Genomic DNA, 22,606 nt, shown 5'->3' on the forward strand with positions numbered 1-22,606 from the left:
TAAAGTGAAGGGAATTTTTTTTAATAAAAGAGGGGGGGATGCGATTTGGATAAATGTTTGGCCAGTTTGTGGGTGGGCTGTCTGCTATCGACTACTAGATAATGGGGGTTATTAGGTTTGTGAATTTTAGGGATCCCATATATAAATAGCAATATTTAAATATTTAAAATACTACTATTGATTTTTCACTAAATTTTTAGCCTTTACTACCACATATGTTCGAACATTGCTCTCAAGCCTTAGAACAGCTTACCTTATTGCTAACATAGAATAAGTAGGATCAAACACTATAGAACTCAGTTTAGCCAATACATATGTTCATGAATCAAACCAGGCTTGATAACCAAGTGGTTAACATAATATACCAGCTTTTTGATCAAAAGAATGTAGGTTCAAATCCTGCAGTGGGAATATGTGTGTGTGTGTGTGTGTGTGTGTGTGTGTGTGTGTGTGTGTGTGTGTGTGTGTGTGTGTGTGTGTGTGTGAGAGAGAGAGAGAAAGAGAGAGAGAGATTGCCTTGAGTGGGAGATACCATCACCTAGTGAAAGACCACATGCCATTTATTGAGCCCTAAAGTGGCATGAGAAAGTTTCACATTTGGCCTCTAAAGCAGGGACTATGTAAAAATAATAATTAAATAAAAAAAAAAAGGGTGCTTAAGGGTCAAAGCTGTATAACTGAGAGGAGACCTCCACATAGCCTTTAAAGGAATGCGGAGAACCGACCAGGGCTTCTGATCTAATGTCCAATCCTCACCTTCTCGTGGTGCACCCTGTTGGGTATCTACTTGGATACTGAACGGACGAGGATGGGCTGGCAATTTGGGATTTAGCCGACCAAATTGTATTCTTATTGGTTAAACCAAAATAAAAAATGATGGTACAACATGACAGAATTTCATGCCGGCTGGGGCGTCGCCCGGTTAAACAAGGCCCCCCGTTGTTTTCGCCAGGGAACCAGGGCGAACAGCGAAAAGTCAGCTACTGGAACAAATCTGAAAATAAACCCCAACTCAACATCACCAGAGTTAAAGATCGGTACTATCAACGTAAGAAGCCTGAATGGCAAAGAAATGGAGCTAGCTGAGGAATTAGATAAGTACCAGATCGACATAATAGCGGTGACTGAAACAAAAAAGACCAAAACTGGTGAGCTCTTTCTGAGCAATAAATACAAAATGTTATATTCAGGCAATGACAATCAAGGAAAAGAAGGAGTAGCCATAGTATTCAACACAAAATACGAGGCTAATCTTCTTGAATGGCAGGCAGTCTCAAGTAGAGTAATGAGGGCAAATATGAGAATGGGGAACTGGACAATGAGACTTATTTGTGCCTATGGTCCCACAGAAGGTTCTACTAAGGTAGAAGTGGAGGAATTTTTTGAGGCTTTAGAAAAAGCAACTGACACAATGAAAAATGAAAAGCTGGTCCTTGTTGGGGATCTAAATAGCAGAGTAGGAAATGATTGTGAGACATACAAAAATATTTTGGGAAAATTTGGAGAAAAGAGCAAAGCTAATAATAATGGCAAATACCTGTTGGATTTCTGCTCAGGACATGGACTGGTCATTACTAACACCATGTTCCAACATAAAAATGTGCACAAATTCACATGGAGAGAAGAGGCAAGAAATAAGAAAAGTCTCATTGACTATGTTATTGTTGATAGTGATGTTTTCTCCCTGGTGCAGTACACCAGAATGTACAGAGGTTTTGAAATTAGAAGCAATCACTATTTAGCCTTGAGCAGGATAAAACGAATTTCATACTTGAAAAGAATAACATGTAAGAAAGTTTTAAAGCAAATAAAAGTTGTGCAGCTCTCAGATGTGAACTGTAGACTAAAATACACAAAGATTATTGAAGAAAAAATGAAAGAGTTTGAGAACAGGAACCAAACCTAGGAGATTCAGTGGCAAGCCTTGAAGAAAACCCTGATTGATTCAGCCAGAGAGGCATGTGGTGAGGTTGTCTGCAAGGATAGAAAAATGAGAACTCCATGGTGGACACAGGAAGTTAAAGAGGCAGTGAAGGAAAAGAAGAAAGCACACCAAAAGTTCCTGGCAAATAAGTCAGCTTGTGCTCTTAGAGAATATAGAGACAAATGCAAGAATGCTAAACACTGTGTAAAACTAGCTAAACAAAAGTCATGGGAGGACTTTGGCAAGAATATAGAAAATAAATATCAAGAAGGTGGCAAAATATTCTGGAGGTTGTTGAAGAAACTTAAGAATGGAGGAAAGAGTGCTGTAAAAGGAATTAGAGATGATAAAGGTGACATGAAAACGGAAGAAAAAGATATCCTTGAAGTATGGAGTAATTACTTTGAAAAACTGCTAAATGAAACAAGCAGTGATGACAGCACAGTGGTAAAAAACACTGACCAGGCATGCAGTCAGGAATACATATCCATACTTGAAGTAGAAAAAGCCATCAAAGGCTTGAAATGTGGAAAGGCAGCAGGAGTAGATGATATTCGACCAGAAATGCTGAAGTATGGTGGTATAAGAGTATTACAGTGGCTGCACTGCATAGTTCAGAAAGCCTGGATAGAGGGACGAATTCCCGATGATTGGAGTAGAGCTCTCATAGTACCCATATATAAAAAGGGAAATAAAACTGCATGTGAGAATTACAGAGGTATTTCCCTACTGAGTGTTCCTGGCAAGATCTATGCAAGTATACTTGAGAAACGGTTGAGAAGAATTGTGGAAGAAAAGCTTGGTGAAGAACAAGCTGTATTCAGGCCAAATAGAGGCTGTCAGGATCAGATCTTCACTTTACGACAAATAGTCGAGAAAGCATGGGAATATAACAAAGATCTGTATTTAAGTTTTGTCGATCTGGAAAAGACATATAACAAGGTGCCAAGAGAGAAGCTATTCAATACGCTGCAGTTATATGGTGTGAATGGGGCATTATACCAAGCAATACTTAGTCTTTATTTGAGTTGTAAGTCAGCTGTCAGAATTGAAGGAAGTACAGGAAGATGGTTTAATGTTAAATCTGGTGTGAGACAAGGATGTACATTATCCGCTCTGTTATTCATTATCTATATGGATCACATTATGAAGGAAAGTGGTATTAAACATGATATCAAAATTGGAGATGTTAATGTCAGCTCTTTGCTTTATGCAGATGATGTTATACTTATCAATAATCCACTACAAGTCTGCAAGATTCTCTGACTAAATTGAATAGCTGTTGTAATAGATATGGTATGAAGGTCAGCAATAAAAAGACAAAGACAATGAAAATAGGCAGAATCATTGAAAATGTCAACTGTGTTGTGAATGGAGAACCTGTGGAACAAGTTAAACATTTCAGCTATTTAGGCACGATTTTTACTGAAGATGGTAAATTAAATATAGAAATAGACAACAGAATCAGTAAAGCTGGTATGGTGGGAAGTCAATTGAATAAATTCATATGGAATAAGAGAGAAATTAGTCGGAACACTAAATTAGCTGTATACAAGACAGTGTTCAAACCAGTTTTAACTTATGGATCTGAGAGCTGGGTCAGAAGTAAAACACTTGACCAAAGACTAGAGACCACAGATATGAGAGTCCTGAGAAAGATTATAGGCGTGAACAGATGGCATCAATGGCAATATCATATTAAAAACGAGGATATTAGGAAAGAACTTGACATTGTCAGCATCCAGGAATGCGTTAGCAGAGCTAATCTCAGGTGGTATGGTCACTTAAATAGAATGGGCAAGGAAAGATTAGCAAAACAAGTGTTCTTTGCCAGGGTGGCAGCAAAACGACCCAGACAAAGGCCAAGATATAGCTGGATTGATACGATACAAAGTGCTTTAGACGATAGAAATATAAGATCTGATAATGTTGGAATCTTGACAAGTAACAGACTGATTTGGAGGAAAATTGTAGATAGGAAATTAATAATGATGTAATTTTTTTCATGTAGTACTATCATATCCTGTACACCCCTTGAGGGTACATGGCAGGAATTTGATGATGATGATGATGATAAAAAAAAATGAAATAATAAATAATCATGTTTCTGTTTAATGGAAGAAATAAAATTAAAGGATAACAATAATAATTAACTATACTTTTTTTAATTATTAAGCATATTTCAATATTTCAATGTGGTAATCAAGGCATCTTTTGCTGCATAAAGATGAGAATATGCTTGTGCACAGAAAAAGAGAAAGAATGCAAATAATCACTGAGTTTTAAGCGATGTTATCTAAATGGCACCCTCTATGGTTATGGTAATAAGATCCTGATGATTGAAACTAATGGCCTCATAATAATGAAGCCTTTCAGATTTCAAGCTCTATCTGTATAATAATGTTTAAAATGATTTTCCTGAATATTAAAAACTTAATAACATTTTAACATACTTGAGAGTTCCAGTATAAAGACCACATAATTCTCAGGTGAAAAGACTATTAGATATATTTAGATACTTCTCCACTGGTTTCATGTTCCTTTGTATACTTCTTTGGGAGATTTTTTTTAAAAGTTAAATTAAACAACAAGAGACCTTGACTGTATTGCCATTAACAGGAAATGAATCATGGTTCAACAATGAACATGTAATGCTACATGCACTTAGCTGGAACGACTATGTTTTAAAACATAATGCACACAATATATCCAAGGTTTGTATGTGTAAGATTTTTCATTAATGATGGACAAACTTTGTATAGGATGATACCTTAGTTTCTATTGCATTTAGTAGGTGAAGAGCATTTCTGAAGCTTCTTTCAAAGCTTTTTTTTTATAAAGTAGTTGAGGTCTATATATAGCATTTCTGTTTTCTGCCAAAGTGCAGTATGACCATCATTGGTTGTATGAAAGGCTAATCCAAATTTCGGTTTTCTCTCCATTTCCTCATCCTCAACATGTTCTGACATGCAGATTTCACTAAATCATCCTGTCTGTCCTATGTAACATATGCATAGGAACAACAGATTTTGAAAACACCTAGTTTCTTGAAGTTAAAGAGGGCATAAAAATCTTGTATAGTGGGATGAAAGCTATTTTTATGTCATATCATCAAAGTATTTTTGAAATTTTTAGTGAAGACAGCAAATTTAATTTGCTAAAAACTCAAAATTCTGCTTAAACAGCTGAAATATTTTACTTGTTTTATAGGTTCTCAATGAGAATGCAGTTTATGTTTTCAGTGTCTCTACCAATTATTAGCTTTTTGTCTATTTATTGCTATTTCCATACCAAATCTGTTATAGATGGGATTCAATTCAGTTAGAATCAATTTCAGAGACTTATACTGGATTTATTTAGTACAGAACCTGCATCAAGTAAAACTCAGATTAATAGTCCAATTATAACATCACCTTTAATGCAGTGTCATTTAATTTAATGCCAATGTCCACAATTGATATGAACCTCAGAGATGATGAATAACAGTGGAGTGTGCACTCTTCTTATATACTTGCTTTTACATTAAACTATCTTTCTGTACTTCCAATTCTAACTGTTGGCTTACAACTTAAGTACAGACTATATCTGCTCTGCATCAAGTAACATTTACACAATACAGCTGTAGTTTTTCACAACTTTTCTCTTGGTATGTTATCATATAGCTTTTCCAGATCTACAGATATAAAGATCCTTGTTATATTCCCATGATTTCTTGCTTATTTGTCTTAGAGTAAAAATATGATCCTGAAAACCCTATCTGGCCTAAATCCAACTCATTCTTCCAAGGTTCTCTTCCACAATTTTTTAGCCTTTCCTCAAGTGTACTTGCATAAAATCTTATCTAGGATACTCCATAGAGAAATTCCTCAGTAATTTGCACATTGTTTTATAGATGGAATACTATGGATACTACTCTAATCATTTGGAATTCAATCTTCTGACCAGGTTTTCTGAATTATGCAGTGTAGCCACCATAAAACTTTTATACCTCCATATATGAGATTTCTGGTCAAACATCCACTCTAGTGGCACTTCTAGATTTAAGGTTTCTGATGACTTTTCTATCTCGATTTCAGGTAATGTAATCCTGAGGAATAGATAGCTGACACACACATGGATAGGTCACTTATCTCAATCAATATTGCTTGTGTAAACTCTTACCATTCAATCATCATTTGAATACAAACCTTTTACAACATGTCTTACAAACAACAGCTAACAAAATGACCTACTGTAATTCCAGTCTCTATCAATACTTTGTGTAAGTTTACAATAATTCAAAGCTTGCTCATACTTTTAGTGTCAGCTGTTTACTCAGTTTTCTAAATTTCTCATAATTTAATTTTCACAAAGATAAAAAATAATCTCTTCACTGCATTTCTGAATCGTTGATTTCCTTCAGATCGTTTAAATCACACTTTTGATCTAGTCTTTTAAAAATTTTACCTTGTGAGTTACTTAATTTAGGCATGACATGTTGGCAATAAAATGCAAATCAACCTAACCTTTTTTTTTAGGTTAGGTCCCCAAGAAGCCTCCAACAAGTATGAAGACTGCAAATTGTCTTCTGCATCTATGGCAAGGTTTTTCAAAACAGTATGTCAACATACAATTCAGGAAGTTCTTCCATCATGGTTACAAATGCTCAAGAAATAAAAAAAAACAAGACCTCTCAGAAATTTTTGAGTACACCTGTAGTCAATGATACTAAATAAATAAATAAATCTGAAAGAGAGAAAATGCTGAAGATCATTCAACTAGTAATTTGCTTCTCCTTTCTAACGAAGCTGTATGCTGATTTTTTTCCTTTCCCTTGTTGGTCAGCCTAACAAATGGAATATGCCAACAAATTGAGGTGGCATCTAATCACTTAATTTTCACAAAGGTAAAAATTCTCTTCACTGCATCATCGAGCAGCTAAGCAGATCATTTAAACCAGGGTTTTGCCTTTTGATCAGGTCTTTTAAAAATTTTAACTTATGTTACTTTATTTTGGGCATGACACAATTCATGTGTGAGCATTGTACAATGGCTAAAGAATACTTTATCTGACCTCATCTCTGCAACAAGGAAAAATAGTTAGTCTTCACTTTAAATGAATAATACATAGGCTGTTCAATAAATAATAAGACTAATTTTACTGTGGCAAAACCACTCATCACAATATTAATTTCTGTGGAATAAAGAAATGTTACTGTATGTATTAACAAAAGAGGTTGATAGATGGTGTATACGGGCTGATGTGCCAGAGTGTCACGTGACTAAACGCAAGTGCTCATCGGTGCGCCTACGAGGTGCGACCAGTCTTCGAAATGGAAGCATCCTTGAAACAGTGTTATGCGATTAAATTTTGTGTGCGTTTGCAAAAATCAGCATCGGACACTTTTAAAATGATACGTGAAGCTTTCCATGATGAAGCAATGTCGAGGGCAAGTGTTTTTCACTGGCATAAAACTTTTAAGGAAGGAAGGCAAAATGGGGAAGATCTTGAACGTGAGGGAAGACCTTCAACGTCCATCACAGAGACAATGATCAACACAGCAGGATTATTATCAAGCACGTCAAAAGGAAGCGTCCACTGCTGAAGAATGGCTTCTTATTGCACACTACGATAATGCAAGGCCACATATTGCTGGTTGTGTAGTGGGCGTTTCGCAGAAGAACAACACAGATATCCTACCACGCCTCCATACAGTCCTGATCTCGCACCGTGCGATTTCTGGCTGTTTCCTCAGCTCAAGAAACCACTAAGAGGCCGCCATTTCGAAAGCAACAAAGCATGTGTAAAAGCTGCGGAGGCGGTTTGAAAGAACTCTCAAAAAACGGACTCTCACATGTGTTTAAGAAGTGGACGCAACGTTGGGATAAATGCATTGCGTCTCACAGTAGTTACTTCGAAAAAGACCATGTAAATTATGACGATTAAAGGTAATCTGCTTTCTGTATAAATACAGTCTTATTACTTATTGAACAGCCTACGTACAATTTACTATTCATTTCTCTAAAACATGATGCTCTTTTTCTCATACTTTTTTCCTATACTAGTCCTAAACATATATTCTTTTGTCTAAGAATATGTCCTTTTCAAAATTAAACTAAAACTCATATCTCAAGAATTTTGGAGCACAACTGCAAATGAATTCTGCAAAAAAAAGAGTAATGAGAAACTAGAATACTGGTTCTAGTTTCTCATTTGGTTCCTTTTTAGTAATGATTGCCTTTGAATGAATCAACTTAAAATGGCATAATTACTTAAACTGTATACCTCAATGAATTAGCATTATGAAAAATATAAAACATTTTTTATATCAGCCCCACATATGAGAGGGCGAAAAATCTGTATAAAAGGATGCTGTGTATGGTCAAGCAGTGGATATGAATGAAATTTAGTTCTAGTTCAAAATCAAGTGGTCTTATGCTTACCAAGTCAAAAAACAAAACCCTTTAAAATGATAAAATAAACTATGTTTCTTGTAAAATACCATTAAGGGCAAAACCACTTCATAAATAAAAATAAAAACCAAGTAATGTATGACACTAACCTCTCCAAATGTCCTCTTTTTTTTAAAAAAAAAAAAAATTTAATTTATCTCTGCACCAATTACATAATAATTCTGACAATTGAAGACTGTCAAATAGGCTGGTGTTATTCAATGGCAAAATACATGCAAAAAAATTAAAAAATGCAAATAAATAAAGAGAATCTCACCTAATTTTCGGCGTGCTTTATTATGTCCTAATTGACCCAGATCATTATTTCCACAACTATAAATTGTTCCATCTTGTAATAAAACAATTGTGTGACTTTCACCACAAGTAATATCCTTACTGCCAAAAACACAATTAGCAAAATGCTTAAGATGAACAGGCGAGAGAATATGATCTTCTTCAATACCACCAAGTCCCAGTTCCCCATTTGAAGTATTTCCCCAACAGAAGACAACTGTGGGAAAATAAGGCTTTTCTAAGTCTTGCTCTTCTGAACCCATCTTACTGTAACTTGAATAAACCAGGTTTGAATCCTATTTTTCAGTCCAAAGGTTCAATTACTTTGAATCGTTACTCAATATGTTGTATAATGGCTGGAAAAGAAAAATCCCATTAAGTGTAATTAAAAACTGCAAGGTGATAAAATTCTGAAATGTTATTCTCAAATAATCTTGAAACACGTTTTTTTTTATAAAACATCTAGCTTTTATATAACGTATCAAATTACTCAAAAATATTAAATGGAGAAATATGCTAGCATATATAATAAGAACAAATTTTGATCTCCTAAAGCAGTCCGAACTATATCAATCCACCTGTATCTTAGTATTTGTGTAGGCCTTTTTTCCCTAATATAATTGCTACAAATATTACATTTAATATCATTTTGTTTTCTAACATCTGCACTTTTAATAAGGCCTTGTCAACTGTTCACTCCCAGACAGTTCTGTGCCGAGTAGTATAGTGTAAATTAAAAATGCTTTGTAAGTAGGATTTCATTAAAAATAAATAAAAATTAAAATAAAAAAATTCTTTTCGATATTTTTAGCTTTATTGCTACACAAAAATTCAACACTATCTATGACTTTCATAATTCTATTTTAGTGACTTTTTTCTAAGTCTTCATCATTTAATACTTCCATAAGCTTAAAATTAAACAAATATACCTTCCTTAGGTTCTGGCTTTGAAATATTTATTATTATTCGAAGATCCCATGGAGTCAAAGACTCATCTAGGAGGTCACTTTTTCATACACATAGATCATCATACCCTACCTTAAACACATTCAAATTCTCTGTGCAAGGTATTCCAATCATTTACAACTCTGCATTAAAAAAAAAAATGCTTCTCATCCCTTGTTAGCACCCTCCTTATACAGTTACAAGGAATGACCTCTTGTTCTCCACTGATCTCCAACCACTTTATGAAAAACCCTTTCTTTTAGGCTTACACAGTGATCAGAATACATTTTGGAAAATTATGGAGACAACTACCGTGTTTGAGTAAAACTTTAGTTTAATATAAACCAAAATCAACATTCGACGTTTCGATCTTTATATCAAGATCATCTTCTAGAGCATATAAACTATATATACAGAGAAACAAGCTGCACTACAATCTACATGGTTTGCTAAAGTTACTGACCAGAAACTTTAGTAACTGGTCAGTAACTTTAGCAAACCATGTAGATAGTAGTGCAGCTTGTTTCTCTGTATATAGTGCATATGCTCCAGAAGATGATCTTGATATAAAGATCAAAACATCGAGTGTTGATTTTGGTTTATATTAAACTAAAGTTTTACTCAAACACGGTAGTTGTCTCCATAATTTTCCAAAATGTACTTTGTGAAAAACCTCTTCAACATTGATCCTATAACAACCGTTCACCAACTTGTATGTCTCTATCATATCACTCCTCCTCCTACCAACTAGACTGTAAATTGCACCTTCTCAACATTTCCTTATATTCAACAGTCCAGAGATCAGAAACTACCTTAGTTAATCACCTCTGGACTTTTAAAAACCAGGCGACCAATTCTGTACACAGTACTCCATACGTTGCCTCATCAAGGCCTTATACAATGGAACAAGAATCTCCTCACTTCTACAAGTCTATGTCTTATTCCCAGAATTCATTGTGTTGTCCTCACAATTATGGCAATGTGTCCTCAAAATTTTAGATCCTTATCCACCATCACCTCCAAGATCTCCTATTTCCTCCACCAAGCATAAATTCTATCTCTCATCTTTGTTCCCCAAATTTTAAAACCCTACATTTTGCAACAATGAACTGGCATTCCTGGTCTACTCCCTATTAACTCAATCTATCCAAGTCTTCTTGTAAGGCCAGAACATCTATTCTTCATAATCATAGTTTGTCTCAACTTTGCATCATCTGCAAACAACTGAATATCTCCATCCAAATCTTCACCAATATCATTAACATAAAGATTAAACAGCAATGGCCCTAAAACAGACCCCCTGAGGCACACCGCTAGTCACTTTAGTCTTACAGGATATTGCTTCCCCATAAACAACTTGCTGATAGCCAATCTCCAATGCAATGCACTAGTTTAATATCCAACCTCATCTGAGATAGTTTAACTATCAACTTATCATGTGGTAATCTATCAAAAGCTTTAGTAAAATCTAAGTATATTACTGTATATCCATCTCCTTTGTTCAATGAAGCTATCAGATTATTGTAACGAGTAAGTAGATTACTAAAACATGACTTCCCTTTAGCAAATCCATGCTGTCCATCAAAGATTATATGACTGTTGTTAACGGAATTCTGGATCCTGGTTGTCATCAGCCTCTCCAACACTTTAACCACAACAACTGACATACACAGGCCTACAATTTGATGTTTGAGTTCTGTCACCTCCCTTATGAAGTAGTACAATCTTGCTTTCCTTCCACTCCCATTCTACATCCCATCTCCGGCCAGGTTGGCCAAGTGGTTAGCATACCCAGTCTCCAACCCACAGGCTGCAGGTTCAAAAACCACTTACTGGAGGCTTGAAGTAACTTGGAAAAGTTCCATGGTTGATCTCTAGAGAAGAGTTTCCAGACTATGTAAAAAAATAAATGAAAAATACAAAAAAAAAAAACATATATATATATATATATATATATATATATATATATATATATATATATATATATATATATATATATATATATATATATATATATATATATATATATATAAGAGGTGTGGCTATTAAATAATGAGACTGGTTGCAAAAATGTGGTTTATTATTACAATTGTACTACTTAATTGTTATCCCCTTCACAACATATTCCCCTCCTCTATTTATACACTGCTGCACACGAATTTTCCATTGTTGGAAGTAGTGCTGCAAGTCATCAGGTGTTATCTGCTATCTGCTTCTTTAGCGCTGCCGTTTTCTCCTTTACCTCATCCAGCTGACAGCAGAGCCAGACTTGCAGGAGAAGATCATCACATGTGATGAGATATGGATTTTCAAGTACGATCCAAAAACAAAGAGACAATCGATGCATTGGAAAACTCCCATGGTACCGAGAATGAAAAAAGGAAGAATGAAGAAGTCGAAACTGAAGGCAATGCCGATTGTTTTTTTTTTTTTTTTTTTTTTTTTATATATCAATGATGTGGTAATGGTTGAATGGGTACCAGAGGGTCAGACAGTTAACCAACATTAATACATACCTCTCGTACCTTGAGGTTCTGGCCAAGCTGAGAGAACGAGTGAGGAAGAAGAGACCCAATCTGTGGAAGAACACCACTTGGATTCTCCATCAGGACAAAGCTCCAGCCCACAGTACACTGTCTTTAAAGCAGTTCACTGAGATCTTCATATCTGACTGATAAGAAGATCTCAGTGTTGGACCATCCATCTTACTCACCGGACTTAACTCCATGTGACTTTTACCTTTTTCCAAAGATGAAATCCACATTCAAGGACACACATTTTCAGTCAGTGGATGAGGTAAAGGAGAAAGCGCTACTGAAGCAGATAACACCAATTGACTTGCAGCACTGCTTCCAACAATGGAAAATTCGTATGCAACGGTGTATAGATACAGGAGGGGAGTATGCTGAAGGGAATAACAATTAAGTTGTACAATTTTAATAATAAACCACATTTTTGCAACCAGTCTCGTTATTTAATAGCCACACCTCATGTAGATATATATATATATATATAAAAGTGATGAAAATAGAAAAAAAAAATCCTTGGCCCATCAATGGTGCAAAATGTACTATGGGTTTAGAAAATAATCTTTCATGGGTGGGAGCAATGTTACAAAAAACTTCTTTGGAACTTGACCCAGTGCAAGACTCATACTAAACAAATATATCAAGGCGAATGTCAACTCCTTGGCACATTCCTTCAAAATACATGGTAATACATTATCAAGTCCCACAGCCTTATTAACATCAAGTTTGCTCAATTCCCCAAATAAGACTCACTCACAGTCAGTCTCTTCGCCTCCTCATCAACTGCTCTCACTCTTCATGATGTCACATTCACAAGAATAAAAGACCTTTATGAACTGCTCATTAAATATCTCAAATATATCGTTCGCAGCAGTTGTTCTTATATCATTTTCTCCAATCAATGTCATCCTTCCATAATAACTCTTTTATTTTTGCTAGCTACATATCAATAGAACTCCCTAGGATTCTTTTTGTCCGCATTAGCTAACTGCTGATCATCACTTTTGCTACCCTTACCAACCAAGTCACCTCCTTGTCTGTTCTTTGTAATCCTCATGGAACAGATTATTACTACTCTTCTTATGTTGCCTCCATAATGCCTTTTTCCTCTGTATCACATGCTTAATCTTTTCATTCATCATTTTACACTTACCTTATTTAATCTTCTGACCACTGGAATATATTTCGACATTGTTTCTAGTAGATAGTTCTTGAATATCATTCTCCTTTCCAGTCAACTCCTCATTCCATGCTGCACATGCAAGCTGTCTCCTGAGCTTATCATAATCACTAGCCTTGTGGTTCCCATATACACATTCCTCAGAAGTCTTCACATGTTTGGTAGCCACTCAGGTAATCACTTCATGGTCACTCTCAACAACTGGAGGGTGATTTGAGACCTCATTTATAATAACTAAGTGAGGTAGTTTTGGGGGATTAACTGAAGTAGTTGATTCCTCAAAAGCTCGAGAAACTCATTTTCTTTACTTCCAGTTACTATTTCATCATCTCAGTCTATATTGCCATAATTAAAATCCCCCATAATGATCACTCTTCTCTTATTTCTCTGCTAATTTTACTATACATTTCATCATCGCTACCACCACATTACTAGGTCTGTAACAACATCCAACTAAGTATTTCATTCTATTCACCTCTATATTACACCATACTGCCTCAAAACCACTACCACTATTCTTGCATCCATCTCTTGCATCTCTACCTTGTATGGACATAACTCTTTCTCTGTCATGAATAGCAGTTCCCCCTCCCTTTTTACCCTTTCACGAAACACACTGCACCCTTCCAGCTCTTCATTCAATCAGGTCTTGTTACTCCAATAATTTTGGGGTGAACAGACTCAATTAATGCAAGCATTCCTGGATCTATAACAAGTTTCACTGATATCACTTATGAGATGTGACTTGTTCATACTTAGTCACTTCTTTTTCTCCTTATTTATCTTAGAATTCTATTCAAATCCAACTGTTTTTCCCTTGATCACTGGTCATCCCTTCCCTTTTTGTCTACACAGGCATCCTCTTGGAGTATCAACCTTTTCAAATCTCTCCCCTTTTCAAATATTTTGAATATTTCAAAATCTTTAAGTTAGATACTGAAATGCAAGTCCATTTTGTTCAATGGACATGCAATTACCAGACAAACTTACTATTAGAGGGCAGCAGATAGTGTTGTGTAGATGGATTAGATAGTGTACACAGCAGGTTGTAGAGTAAAAGGATTCAATGTGGTGGGGCATGCTCTCCCAGAGAATTGGAAGTGTCAGATAATAATGCTTGAACAAAGTTTTCAAGAGAGTGAATCTGATATGTAATGTGGAAAATCTTATGTTTCTCTCTCTCTCTCTCTCTTCCTGGTGTACAATATTTTTGAGAAGACACACACACATCAGTGGCATCGATTGCCCATTTTGGTTGGGTGCGCTGTGGTGTGGTTTATGCAACCTGTGAAATAAAACTCAGTTCAATTTGACCGTATGATTGTATTTTTATCAATGCATGAAAGTTTTAAGAGTGCATAAAGCATCGGCACTCATCTTAATTGGTCCAATGCAATTATTTGTAGGATAACTTTGAACAATTTAATTTATCAATTAATGTAACCAAATTTATGCAGAGCAAGAGACAATGTGTTTGTTTTAAGATGTATTAGGAAACAATAATTAAGGAGAATAAGGTGCTATGTTTGGCTGGTATATTTGAATTACAGAAAGGTGTAAATATAATAGTAAATTTGGAAGAGGAGGACGAGGCTTACCTCCTTTGACTACAATCATACAATCGGGAAAAGCTCTGGCAGAAAATGGGACATTCAGTAGATCGTCAACACTGTTTCCCCTTGTAAATATGTGCAAAAAATTAATAAATTATTTATAGAAAATTATATATTAAAAACTTGTCTATATTGATGTAATAAACATGTCAGTTCGCACTTCACACACGCAAAACAGATGAAACTCAGAAAACAAAAACAGCAACTCATGACAAATGACAATGTTCAACTGGAATGGTTGACACAATAACCAATCATAGCTACTGATTTCTGGGTGCTATTGTCTCAGTGTACATCCTACCTTGCTTTCTGAGTGGTTTTAAACCACTGGAACACTAAGAATTTGACCTGCTGCACCATCTGTACATCTGTTCAAAGGGATCAAAGGTGTCTTTATTTGTCACCACATACCTGAGCTATTAACATGAATGTGATGTAATGTTTACATGTCAAAAAAGAGTTTGTGGAACATAAGTTAGGGACTGTTTGTACATACGAGGGTGATCTGAAAAGTTCTCGGCCTCAACCAGAGATGGCAACACTATCAGCAAGATTTTTTTTTTTTTCTAAGTTAGTACTTAGAAAAAAAAAAAAATAAGTCATAAGCATCCATGTGAAATTGCAAGTCATTCTATCAAGTAGTTTGTTTTATAAAACTGTCTGAAGCAAAAGTGTTGTCTGTATTCCTTGGAATGGATAAAACTGAGTATCGTGCAGTTATAAAATTCTTTGTAAAAGGTTTAACGCCAAAAGAAATTCATTCACAGTTCATAAAAGTTTATGGGCACTCTTCTCCTTCATTTTTGACAATTAAGAAATGGGCTGTCAAGTTTAAACATGGCCGTACCAGCATTGAAGGCATATACCATCATTGAAGCCAAAAAGTGTAACATCACCAGAAATCATTGATCAAGTGCACGATATGGTATTGGAGGACCAGTGAGTAAAATTGTGTGAAAATGCTGAGCCTATAGGCATTTCAAAAGAATGACGTATAGGATATATTTTGCATGAAAAATTGCAAATGAAAAATCTTTGCACAAGATGGATGCCACATTTGGTCACAGCAGATCAAAAATGCACTCACATGAAAATCTCTGAACAGTGCTTGGAGCATTTGAACAAGAATAAAACTGATTTTGTGCATTGATTTATTACTATGGATGAGACTTGGATTCACCAATACACACCAGAATCCAAACAGCAGTCAAAACAGTGGCCAGTTGTTCCGCGCCAAAGAAGATAAAGTCGGTTCCATCAGCAGGAAAGGTCATGGCATTGCTGTTTTAGGATGCTAAAAGCATTTTGTTTATTAATTATCTTGAAAAGGGTAAAACAATAACTGGGGAATATTATTTTGATCTTTTAACCAGATTAGATGAAAAAATTCATGAGAAAAGACCCGGTTTGTAGAAGAAATTAAGTAAAATTAAGGGATCTGCACTATGAATTGTTGGAACATCCACCCTATTCTCCAGATTTGGCTGCCTCTGACTTCTATCTCTTCCCAAAACTAAAACTCTTCCTTGCTGGTCAGTGTTTTTCTTTGAATTAAGAGGTAATTGCAGCTGTAGAGGGTATTTTATAGATCTTACTGAAAACCACTACAGGGATGGGATAAATGTATTAGTCTTAAAGGAGATTTATGTTGAAAAATAAAAATAATTTTGAAATTATAAATTCATTTTTTATTGCTAGGCCGAGAACTTTTCAGACTAGCTTGTATATACATTTATATAAAATATATATGAATATATTATGTATTTATTATATATACATCAGCATATATTATATACTAATAATATTAATCTATACTGTCAGCTTTTACAAATTATACTGTAGACTTGACTACAGAAACATTATTCAAGAAAAAATAAAACAGTTTGAAAATAAAAACCAAACCTTACAGTCTCAGTGATATAACTCTTAAAAATACTGACTGATTCAGCTGGGAAAACATGTGATGGAATTGTCTGCAAGAATTCAAAAATAAAAACAGTCCTTAAAAATATAATATAATAGCATACCAAAAGTTCCTATTAAATCAAGGCGAAAACAGGTGACTAGTGATGTGCCACAAGGTTAAGTGCTGGGACCAATGCTGTTTAATTTGTACATAAATAATATAGGAAATAACCTGAAAGGAGATATTCAGTTAGTTGTTGATGATGCAAAATTGAATAGAGTAACAGTTAATCAAGGTGATGTGGAGAGCTTGCATGAGGATTTAAACAGGGTATCAGTATGGGCAAAAGATGATTGTATCAGTTTAATGTGGAGAAATGTAAAGTTATGCATTTTGGGATAAATAGATTACAAGCTGTGTCACATTGATGGCATTGTACTCAAGGAAATAGACAGAGGAAGATAGAGATTTAAGGATGGTGGTAGAGAAAGTTAAAGTTTAGAGGACATATTGCTAAGGTAGCACATAAGATCGCTTGGCTACTGAATAACACATTAACAAGTAGAGATAAAGAAGTTGTTATTCCTCTTTATAAGGTCTTAATACATCCACATCTGAATTACTGTGCCCGTCTAGTCCCCTGGGTTTCTTAGGGATGAGAAAGCAGCAGAGAGGATTCAGAGACGAGTGACAAAGATGGTGAGTGGCCTGTAGAAATTTCTCTATGGGGATAGATTGAGGGTGTGTGAATTGCATTAGTTAGTTGATGGGAGAAAAAGAGGGGATATGATAGAAACATTTAAGTTGCTTAAAGAGTTGTATTGGATAGATGCTGGGAAAGTGTTTCAGCACTTGGCTAAAGGGACCAGAACAAGGGACATCCCTGGAAGTTAAAGGTGTGGTTAGTAGGGGTGTGAGGACTAGATTTTTGCTTGGAGAGTTGGGAATGAGTGGAATGGGTTCCCAGAGTCAGTTGTGAGTGCTTTGTCTGTTAATGTGTTCAAGGAGAGGTATGACAGATTGCTTGGATAGATTGGATCTCCCACGATGAGTCTTCGGATTCCATGGAGATGCCAATATAATAATAATAAGTTGGCAGATGTTCTAAAAGAATACAGAGAAAATTTAAGAAAACTAAGGTATGTGTAAAAGTAGCTAAACAAAAGTCATGGGAAGACTTCAACAAGAATATCTATTATCACGTGACACCTCTCCATCTCTACCACTCAATCCACGAACTACATCATTGATACCAATGCCGTCTACTGCCCGCCACCACCACTAGTATTTTTAACACAGACAACACAAACATCCATTCCCACGGTGGGGTTCAACCTGCAACCTTTTGGCTGGAGAGCAGATCCGTTAACCACTCAGCCACCCAGGCCAGCATATATAAAAGATAAATATCAAGGAAGATGGCAAAATGGTCTGGAAGCTATTGAAAACAAACTTAGAAATGGAGAAAAGAATGCTGTAATCAGAATCAAAAATGACAAAGGTGACATGAAAACTGAAGATAATCCAAATATCTAGAGTAATTACTTTGAAAGTCTTAAATCAAACTAGAAGTTACAGAATGATAGTGGAAAATATTCAAGAGGAATGCAAACAGAAGTACTTGAGGTAGAAAAAAACTATCAAAAGTCTGAAATGTAGAAAGACAGCTCAAGTAAATAATCAACAACTCTATTCTGTCCACTGCTGGATGAATACCTCGCCATGCTTCTATTTTGGCCAATCTTGTGCATCTCTTCACCATAAATGTCTATAACATCACGTTATCCCCTCTTATCACTATCTACCTGATTTTTCCAATGAAGTTGTAAATCAGCAGTTAAATTGAAGAAAATGCAGGAAGATGGCTTGATGTAAAATCAGGTGCAAAAGAAGGTGGCACACTACCTCCACTCTCATTCATCAGCTATATGGATTACATTATGAAAGAAAGTGGCATTAAATCTGATATCAAAATCAGAGAAATCAAGCTTGTCTCTTATAACTATTTCAGTCCTAACTAGGATACTCATAGCTAATGAATAGATATCCTACAGGATACTATATTAACTCAGAACTCATATCATTCATGATTTAGGAAATGTAAAATTATTTCTCACCTTGGAGGTGTGACATAATAGCAATAAAGCGTGTTTAAAATTTATAAAAAAAAATTTTTTGCATAATATTACTCATGCAATTTTAAATTAAGTATTTAAACTACACCTAATGATAAGCTCTGTTATTAGTATTATTTAGATATAGATAATACTAATAGAATCCTAAGACTCGTCAGGTGATCTGCCTTAAAAAGCTGCATGCGATGATACACAATTTATTATTAATACTGTTAACAACTATAATTATGTAGTGTTACAGTATATACTGTATATTTAGTATATAATATTTAATCATATGCTATAATTATATATTATAATTATATACTATAATGTCTGCACGGTTAGCCTAGTGGCTATGCGCTTCGCAACCATATGCCTTGGGAAGGAGTGTCCTAGGTTCAATTCCCATCGACAACATGATGAGCTCAAGGATCTTCCTCAGCCATACAAGTTAGCCTTGGGCGTGGACAGCAGGATTCTCCCCCACCACCACCACCCCGTTTATCTGGGGGTTTTCATCCTGCAAGCAGGCAAACCGGTCCCATGAACACACACACAGATTACAGTCATAAATATTGCCCTTAGGGGATGCAGCAGTGGCGAACTGGCTGCATTAATACACCAGTAACTCCCTCATTAGGAGGGGACTCAACCTGTCCTAGGACGGATAAGAGGGATAGGAGGATACTATAATAATTGGATGTTACAATGTGTAACATCCAATTATTTTTTAATTGGATGTTACACATTTGTGATGTGTAACATCCATTTGATTTGAGGTAGTGCACCTAAAACCTCCCCCAAAATTATTGATGCTGTCCAGAGGGGAGCAATTCAGCTCATAGATGACCCTTTCCTCACAGGTGCATGCACTTCAACCTCTATCTTACAAACACAATCCTTCAGCTCCATGTCTCTTGTGCATGTACTTTAATGATCAATCCTCAAGAGAATTTGCAAACGTCATTCCTCCACTCACTGCTGGTCCTGTTAAAACAAAATCAGTAGCAGCTATCCAAGATTCCTTTTCTCAAAAGCTGAAGACTGTTCCAGAAGACAGTGTGTATCTCTCTGAGAAAAATGTCAAAAGATTTCTTCTTTCTCAAGCTTTTATCTGCACCTCATACATGACACTTACGTGCTATGGTTCTTGTTCCTCTCATGTATGGAATATATATGACACACTGACACAATATTATACTTTTGCACATGATAGTTAAACTAGGTTTAAAATGTTTAAGCCATGCATTTCAGGGAAATGTGTACTGATCAATCCATCTGCTTTGCATTCCTGTAATTTTTTTGTTATCTTATTAAATTTTTCTCAGAATTCAACATAAGATTCGGTGATTTAAATACATAATTTGCTTTTTATTTTATTTACTGGGAAGCAAAAGTTTCTCTCTTTCAATGTCAATATTCAAATTGTAAGATTGTGATACCCGGCCTTCAGTCCTCTTAGAGAATAACTGATAAGCGGAAATCCATACAGATAGAAGCGAAGTCATTTTGCGTCCCGTAATTAAATCAACGTATCAGTTTCTCATCCACGGTAAACCATCCATTTCACTAAATGTTGAGTTAAACATAAATGATAATACTGGTAGTAATTTTTATTGTCGCAAATGGAGTTCTCTGCGAAATGATATTCCCGGAGGTCAAAAAAAGAGTACGTTTTTATACTATATTAAATTATTTAGGAATTAAAGGGAGCAGGTTATATTTTCTAAATATAACCTACTCATAAGACGGGTTATATTTAGAAAAAATACCGAAAAACAACACAACGTACATGCTATACAAAATACTAATTCTTTGATGCGAACTGTAGTTCTCATATTATGATATTGCCTACCATCACAATTATTCATAGTTTTTAAATGTATCTCCATTTCGCAAAGATACAGAAAACCCCATTCAATTCTCACACCCTATTTAAACAGCGCACTAACCACGAACCAAACATTTCAACGATGAAGTTATGTTTTTTTCTGAAAGAGGGCGCAGCTTAAAAGGAAGTAAAGCGATTTAATTACTACGGTTTCATGTACAGTATTATTAGCTTTAACAACGACAACAACATTACTGGTAAGACGGGTGAAGCAATTATGTTTTTCATATTCTCCTTTATCTGTGTAAAGAAAGTTGGGGGAGGAGCTTTACGCTCGCCATTTAGGGACTGTGGAGTTAGTAAACTGTGTTCAGCTGGGAGCAGGATTCTCTTGGGACTTTTGGGTTTGCAGTGTTCGGATTCATTGTAGTTGGCAGCTTGCCTGACTACTGGGTTTGGGTGTGTGCTTACCTTTCAGAAGAACTTTTCAGCTAGGTCATGAAGGAACGGAAGGATGTGTGGGATTCTGGTCTCTCGGTAGATCTTTGTGTATCTATTAAACCATGAGGCGCCCAGTATAATCCACAGGGCGTATCGTCATCTGGTAAAATAATAGTTTGTTTCGTGTATCAAGTTTGATGCGACGGTTGATCATGGTGTAGAGGTGAGCTATGGCTTTCGATGTCTTAGCACCTATGAGTTTGATGTGATTGTTTTTTTTGTCGAGTTGTATTACGAGATATTTGGTTTCTGTGTTCTGTGTGCCATGGAATCTTTTCTCCGAAGAGCTGAATGTCAGAATTGATGGCTTTTCTTCTGGCGGTTTAATTGGATCCTCCAATCTGACAACAATTTCTCTAGGTTGGTGATACTCCTGAAGTCGTTGGATTGCCTGGTGGGGCAGAGAAATCTTACTGGTATTTCCTTGTTGTCTGTGCATAGGGCTGTGATTGTTGCCCTCGTGTTTTGTGGGATGTTCGGGACGTACATTGCAAATAGCAGGGAGTCCTGTGGCACTCCTGCTGAGATTTTGCGATTGGGTGACATTTTTCCGTTGATTTTTACTTGCATTGTTTTTTCACAGACGTATGTTTTTATTGATTTTATTAGATTTATTGCCATATTTGCTTTTATGAGTTTGCATAGAAGGCCTTGGTGTCAGATCTTGTGAAAGATCTTTGCTACGTCTAGGAACACCGCGCCGATGTGCAATTCCAATTACATCCTGTCGTGAGGTATTTTACTATTCAGTGGATTTGCTGAGCTGTGCTGTGCTCTTCGGAAGCCAAATTGTTTATTTGGTATGTTTCCTATTTTATCTATTAATTCTTGTAATCCTGAGAGGATGACTCTTTCTGTAACTTTTCCTAAGTTGGATAGTAGACTGATGGGTCGGTAACTTCGGGGCAGCTGGAGATCATTACCTGGCTTCTTTATAGGCATAATATCGGCAGTTTTCCATGCTGTGGGAAAGCTGCATACTTAATATTGCGTTTGTTATGTTGACTAGGTACAGCAACTTTATAATTTTGTTGGTGATGCCATCTGGATCTTTGGCTATTTTTATTTTGAGATAATTTATGATGTTCTGTATTTCTCCTGGAGTAGTGGTGATGCGTTCTGGGCTATCCTTGGACAGCCTTAAGGTGCGCTTAACCTGTTGATGAACTTTGTAGATGAGGTTAATTTTTATGTTTTCATATTATGGTCTGCATTGTTTTTCAGATTGTACACTAGAATTTCAGCTTTTTCCATATCGGTGTGGAAAAAGGTGAAATAGCGTGTATGGCCTGCATGGGAGGGGGGGGATTGACTTACGTTTGGTACGAAGTATTC

The 22,606-nt window shown here is 35.8% G+C and overlaps 1 protein-coding gene across 3 annotated transcripts in view; it reads right to left on the reverse strand.

The window, feature by feature from the left end:
• The window catches only part of Herc4 (HECT and RLD domain containing E3 ubiquitin ligase 4), a 604,012-nt gene extending 583,109 nt beyond the window's left edge, over positions 1–20,903 (reverse strand). The window contains exons 1-3 of one of the 3 annotated variants that reach the window (XM_090409675.1): positions 20,732–20,892; positions 14,902–14,981; positions 8,634–9,006 (exon numbers count right to left, since the gene is read on the reverse strand). In XM_090409675.1, the coding sequence (XP_090265801.1) occupies positions 8,634–8,913 (280 nt within the window). In that variant the 5' untranslated portion in view covers positions 8,914–9,006; positions 14,902–14,981; positions 20,732–20,892. Of the gene's footprint in view, positions 1–8,633; positions 9,007–14,901; positions 14,982–20,731 lie in introns of all 3 variants that reach the window. The other 2 variants (XM_090409674.1, XM_090409672.1) reach the window with 2 other exon arrangements.
• Positions 20,904–22,606: the final 1,703 nt, after the last annotated feature.

Source organism: Typopeltis vanoorti, chromosome 19 (genome assembly GCF_054136105.1).
Source record: "Typopeltis vanoorti isolate ZY-2024b chromosome 19, IOZ_Tvanoo_1.0, whole genome shotgun sequence".
Taxonomy (NCBI): domain Eukaryota; kingdom Metazoa; phylum Arthropoda; class Arachnida; order Uropygi; family Thelyphonidae; genus Typopeltis; species Typopeltis vanoorti.